Source organism: Cebus imitator, unplaced genomic scaffold (assembly GCF_001604975.1).
Source record: "Cebus imitator isolate Cc_AM_T3 unplaced genomic scaffold, Cebus_imitator-1.0 Scaffold18, whole genome shotgun sequence".
In the NCBI taxonomy this organism is placed as follows: domain Eukaryota; kingdom Metazoa; phylum Chordata; class Mammalia; order Primates; family Cebidae; genus Cebus; species Cebus imitator.
The window spans coordinates 5,074,026-5,080,666 of record NW_016107333.1 but is presented as its reverse complement, the minus strand read 5'-3'; the positions used below and the strand labels follow the sequence as shown (position 1 = coordinate 5,080,666).

At 44.8% G+C, this 6,641-nt stretch overlaps 1 protein-coding gene across 7 annotated transcripts in view; it reads right to left on the bottom strand.

Annotated features, from left to right (window-relative positions):
• NDRG3 (NDRG family member 3) overlaps positions 1–6,641 on the bottom strand; it is a 91,234-nt gene that overhangs the window by 19,842 nt on the left and 64,751 nt on the right. For all 7 annotated transcript variants that reach the window (XM_037732746.1, XM_017512629.2, XM_017512623.2 and 4 more), the window contains one exon: positions 5,032–5,118. In XM_037732746.1, coding sequence (XP_037588674.1) covers positions 5,032–5,118 — 87 coding nt within the window. The remainder of the gene's footprint in view (positions 1–5,031; positions 5,119–6,641) is intronic.

Genomic DNA, 6,641 nt, shown 5'->3' with positions numbered 1-6,641 from the left:
TTTTTGAAACAGAGTCTCTCTCTGTCACCCAGGCTGGAGTGCACTGGCGTGATCTCGACTCACTGCAACCTCCACCTCCCAGGTTCAAGCAATTCTCCTGCCTCAGTCTCCCAAGTAGCTGGGACTACAGGAGCCTGCCACCACATCTAGCTAATTTTTGTATTTTTAATAGAGACAGGGTTTCGCCATGTTGGTCATGCTGGACTCAAACTCCGGACCTCAGGTGATCCGCCTGCCTTGGCCTCCCAAAGTGCTGAGATTACAGGCATGAGCCACCATGCCTGGTGGACAACTAGCTACTTTTAAATTTTTTTTGTTTTATTTTTTTTGAGACAGAGTTTTGCTATTGTTGCCCAGGGTGGCGTGCAATGGCGTGATCTCGGCTTATCGCAACCTCTGCCTCCCGGGTTCAAGCGATTCTCCTGCCTCAGCTTCCCAAGTAGCTGGAATTACAAGCATATGCCACCATGCCTGGCTAATTTTGTATTTTTACTATAGACGGGGTTTTTCCATGTTGGTCACGCTGGTCTCAAACTCCAGACCTCAGGTGATCCTCCCACTTCGGCCTCCCAAAGTGCTGGGATTACAGGCATAAGCCAGTGTGCCTGGCCTACTTATAATAATCTTTTTGTAGCGATAGGGTCTCACTATGTTGCCCAGGCTGGTCTCAAACTCGTGGGCTCAAGCGATCCTCCTGCCTCAGCTTTCCAAAGTGCTCAGATTACAGAGTTAAACCACTGTGCCTGGCCAATAAAGATTGTTGATACATTTAACAAGTTGGGTGGTAGCATTTTGGAGACAATGTCCTGCAATGGTGTATTAGAATATTTATGGCAATGTGAAAGTACTGAGAGGTAAGCATTTGTTCAAGATGAGATGAACAGATTGGGGACCTTTTAGCAGGAAATAAAAACTTAATCTTCTCTTTGGAAATCAGTGATTTACTATAAAATACCATAGTTTTACATTAAAATAACATACACATAACATTTGTACTTCATCAAGAAAATGGTTCAAAATTGTTTCCTTTCTAACCTAAAAAGTGTTGTTTTCGTTTTTTTTTTTGAGATGGAGTTTCACTCTTGTCATCCGGGCTGCAGTATAATGGCATGATCTCGGCTCACTGCAACCTTTGCCTCCTGGGTTCAAGCAATTCTCATGCCTCAACCTCCTGGGTAGCTGGGATTACAGGTGTGCACCACCACGCCCGGCTAATTTTTAAATTTTTAGTAGACGGGGCTTCGCTATGTTGGCCAGGCTGGTCTTGAACTCCTGATTCAGGTGATCCACCCTCCTTGGCCTCCCAAAGTTCTCAGATTACAGTGTGAGCCACTGCACCCTACAACAGTAAATTATTATTATTTTGAGGTGAAGTATTGCTCTGTTGCCCAGGTGGAAGCCCCACCCCTTCTGGGTTGGGATAGGAGCTGCCAACTGCTGCAGACCCAAGCCTCCTGCTCTATGAAGCAAGCAGGAACCCTGCCCTCCTGGACAGGGCTACAGCTGTCCAAACTGCAGCTGTGGATCTGAGCCTCCCTGTGCTCCTGGGGGAACTGTGAACAAACAGGATTTGCCTTTCCAGGTGCTGCTGCAGCCACCACGCCTGTGGTTGCAGACCTGGGCCTCTGGCTGCAGACCTGGGCTTCCGGCTCCAGGAAGCAGGCAAGAGCAGGGGACAAGCGGGAGCCCTGCCCCTTCTGAGTTGGTGGGGTAGGAGCTCCCAGATGCAGCTGCGGTGGCAGGACTGGGGAATCTCTGCAGCCTGCATTCTTGGGCACCCCAGGAAGGACCCTGCCATGCACTGGGGCCATGAATGGCAGTAGGAGGCAGATGGAGTCCTGGGTAGAAGGGAGCAGGGTCCCCAGTAAGGCCCCACCCTCAGAGCAAGGAGACCCTGAAGTCTGGGGTCTGGACTGCTAGGACCCTGGACTGGAGTGGGGACTTGTGACACCTCTTCCTGGCCTGCCCACGGACCAGTCAGCGTGCATTTCATCCTTTCTGAGGTCCATAAAAGCCCTGGCCTCAGCCAGAGCAGGGTAGAGGATAACCAAAGGATAAGAAGACAGAGGCTGGACAACCAGCTGCAGAGAGGAAAACACTCTCCACTGGAGCTACAGAAATGACCTGTCAGCAGAGAAGAGCTATCCTCTCTGCTGAGAGCTTCAGAAACCTGCAGAGACATCAGAATGACTTGCCTGTGGAGAGGAGCCACCCTCTCCAGGGCCTCCTGCCTGCTAAGAGCTGAACACTCGACTGGAAAACCTGCCTACAGAGAGGAGCTACCCACTCCTCTGAGCTATTCTAACACTAAATAAAACTCTTCTTCACCCTTCATTTGTCTGTGTACCTCATTCTTCCTGGATGCAGGACAGAAACTCAAACAAAGGTGTTATGTTTCCAGCTAGAAAAATTGACACCCCAGAGATCCTGTAACACAAAGGATATAATTTTTTCCTTATTCCCACTTTTTTCTTTTTAAAAAATATCCTTTGCCAACAGAATCACCCATTTTTTACTCTGGTTTAGGACTAGGAGTGCTTATATTTGTAAAGTCATTAGCATTCCCCTTTAGTTTCCTATCTCCTTAATAGATTTTAGAGGTTAAATTCCTTCATTTTTCAGTTGGCAAACATCAGCAATCCACATGTCTTTGGAAGCAGTAGCCCAGATACGGTGTTGGGGTTCGTTGTAGAGTGATCCATTCATTTCGTTAAGAAAGTGAAAATGCAAACTATAGACTAGGAGAAGATCCCTGTGAGTCCATGTACCCAGGACTCACATACAGAATTTTTTTTTTTTTGAGACTGAGTCTTGCTCTATTGCCCAGGCTGGAGTGCCGTGGTGCAATCTAGGCTCACTGCAGTTTCCGTCTCCTGGGTTTAAGTGATTCTCCTGCCTCAGCCTCCTGAGTAGCTGGGATTATAGGTGTGCACCACCACACCCAGCTAATTTTTGTATTTTTAGTAGAGACAGGGTTTCAACATGTTGGTCAGGCTGGTCTTGAACTCCTGACCTCATGATCTGCCTGCCTCAGCCTCTCAAAGTGTTGGGATTATAGGCGTGAGCCACCATACCCAATCCAGAATATTTTCTGAAGTGCGGAGGGGAATGAGGGTGAGAGCAAAAGACTTGAACAAGCACTTCACAGGAGGATATTCAAGAAAATAAGTTTGATATCACTTACCCTTCGGGAGATACAAATTAAAACCCAGGATTATCTACCTATAGCATAGCTTAAAATTTAAAAGATGATATAATTAAAAATTGTTATTTTAATGACTAAAGCTATTTTGGTGATGGAAAATGTAAAAATAATGTATATTAAAATATTAAAACTGCTCGTCTTTTACTAAAATTAAAAGTACCTGTAATATCAAATGTTGGTGAGGATGTGGAGCAACTGGAACTTTCACACACTGCTGGTGTGTAAATGGTCAGATACTTTGAAAACAGTTTATTTTATTTTTTTTTGAGACAAGCAGTCTTACTCTTTTGCCCAAGCTGGCATGCAGTGGTGTGATCTCGGGTCACTGCAACCTCCACCTCCTGGGTTCAAGCAATTATCCTGCCTCGGCCTCCTGAGTAGCTGGGATTACAGATGTATACCACCATGCCCTCACACCCTAGCTAATTTTCCTATTTTTAGTAGAGACAGGGTTTTGCCATGTTGGCCAGGTTAGTCTTGAACTCCTGACCTCAGATGATCCTACTGTCTCACCCTCCCAAAGTGCTGGAATTACAGGTGTGAGCTACCATGCCTGGTCTTGGTCAAATACTTTGGAAAACTGACAGTATCTACTAAAGCTAAACATACAACTGCCCTGACCAGGCGCAGTGGCTCATGCCTGTAATTCCAGCACTTTGGTAGGCCGAGGTGGGCGGATCACGAGGTGAGGAGTTCAAGACCAGCTTGGTCAACATGGTGAAACCCCATCTCTACTAAAAAAATACAAAAAAATTAGCTGGGCGTGGTGGAACGTACCTGTAGTTCCAGCTACTTATGAGGCTGAGGGAGAATTGCCTGAACCCAGGAGGCAGAGGTTGTAGTGAGCTGAGATCACACCACTACACTCCAGCCTGGGCGACAGAGTGAGACTCCGTCTCAAAAAAAAAAACAACAAAAAAAACCAAACAAAAAAACTACACAACTGCCCTATGACCCAGCAATTTCACTCACAGGTATAAACCCAAGAGGAATAAACATGTATGTCTACTGAAAGACATAAGGAATATGCACAGCAGCTTTACTCATAAGATCCAAATAACAGAAACAACTCATTCTGTGTATTCACACAATAGGTTACTAAACAATAATTTGGAACTAAGGTTAAATTATAATTTTTTTTTTTTGAGACGGAGTTTCACTTTTGTCATCCAGGCTGGAGTGCAATGGCGCGATCTCAGCTCATTGCAATCTCCGCCTCCCAGGTTCAAGTGATTCTCCCGTCTCCGTCCCGAGTAGTTGGGATTACAGGTGCCCGCCACCTTTCCTGGCTAATTTTTGTATTGTTAGTAGAGATGGGGTTTTACCATGTTGGCCAGGCTGGTCTCAAACTCCTGACTTCAGGTGATCTGCCCACCTCAGCCTCCCAAAGTGCTGGTATTACAGGTGTGAGCCACCACGCTCAGCCCAATTGTAATTTAGAACTACTGCTACACATAACTTGGATGAGTCTCACAGACACTGTGATGAATGAAAGAAACCAGACAGAAAAGAATACATTTTCTATGATTCCAATTTAACAGATAAAAGTCTTTAAAAACAGATAAAACATCTCTGGTGACAAAAGTCAGAATTGGTTATTTCTGGGAAGGAGAGGAAGTATCAATTAGGAAAAGATACAAGGGAATCCCCGAGTGAGCTGGAAACATTCCATATTTTGATTGGATGGTGATAATGTATGTAAACATTCTTCAAGTTACATACTTAACATTTCTACCCTTACCTGTATATATACCTCAATGAAAAATAGGTAAGCTGTTTCGAGAGGGGCAAAGAAAAGCTGATGGACACCTTCATGTGGTACTTACTTTGGAAGCTGCCCAGTCAATCCAGCCTTTAGCGCAAGGGTCAATATTAATGAGCACAAGGCCTTCCACAAATTCTGGATGATTGAGCTGAAAGATGAGGCAAAGACAATAGTATGAAAGCTACACTCCCACAGTTCTCCTAAACAGTTGGAACATGGTTGATCAGTTCTGACTTACATGCCTTAATGCCTCACATTTGAAAGTTAAGACTACAAACAGGGAGAATCTGTGGAAAATAGCTCTTCCTGGACTTAGCATCTAGAAACCACTTTCTAGTTTTACTATCAGATTACTTGTATTACTGTCAAATTATCTTGCTTTGCAAAGACCTATATGCAGTTGTTCAACTCATGGTGGATCTTCCTCATTGGGAAAGTGCCCTTGGCACAAGGGGCTGCTCCATATTCATTTATCTTTGTTCTCAACAGGGGCTTCTAAAGTTTTTTTTTTTCTGAAACCACCTGAACAGTTTATATCATCCCCAGAAGACTCTCCTATCACTAAGGAGGTATTAAAAAAATAATAATAATAACTTCTGGCCTGGCGCAGTGGGTCATGCCTGTAATCCCAGCACTTTGGGAGGACAAGGCAAGTGGATAACAAGGTCAGGAGTTTGAGACCAGATTGACCAACATGGTGAAACCCCATTTTTACTAAAAATACAACCATTAGCTGGGTGCAGGGGTGTGTGTCTGCAATCCCAGCTACTCGGGAGACTGAGGAGAATCACTTGAACTCAGGAGGCAGAGGTTCTGGTGATCTGAGATCACACCACTGCACTGCAGCCTGGGCAACAGAGCAAGACTGTCTCAAAGAAAAATTTTTTTTCTTTAATACAGTAGTAGCATTTCCATGTAATCTCAAAACTCTCTAGCTTATTTTTTTTAATTTAATTTCTTTTTTGTTTTTGAGACAGAGTTTCACTCTTGTTGCCCAGGCTTAAGTGCAATGGTGCAATCTTGGCTCACTGAAACCTCCACCTCCAGGGTTCATGCAATTCTCCTGCCTCAGCCTCCTGAGTAGCTGGGATTATAGGCACCTGACACAACACCTGGCTAATTTTTGTATTTTTTTAAATTGCATTTTAGGTTTTGGGGTACATGTGAAGAACATGAAATATTGTTGCAAAGATACACACGTGGCACTGTGATTTGCTGCCTTCCTCCCCTTCACCTATATCTGGCATTTCTCCCCATGCTATCTCTCCCCAACTCCCCACTCCCCCGCTGTCCCTCCCCTAGTTCCCCCCAACAGACCCCAGTGTGTAGTGCTCCCCTCCCTGTGCCCATGTGTTCTCACTGTTCAACATCCGCCTATGAGTGAGAACATGCAGTGTTTGATTTTCTGCTCGTGTCAGTTTGCCGAGAATGATGGTTTCCAGGTTCATCCATGTCCCTACAAAGGACACGAACTCATTGTTTTTTATGGCTGCATAATATTCCAAGGTGTATATGTGCCACATTTTTCCCGTGTCCAGTCTATCATTGATGAGCATTTGGGTTGGTTCCAAGCCTTTGCTATTGTAAACAGTGCTGCAATGAACATTCGTGTGCGTGTGTCCTCATAAAAGAACGATTTATAATCCTCTGGATATATACCCAGTAATGGGA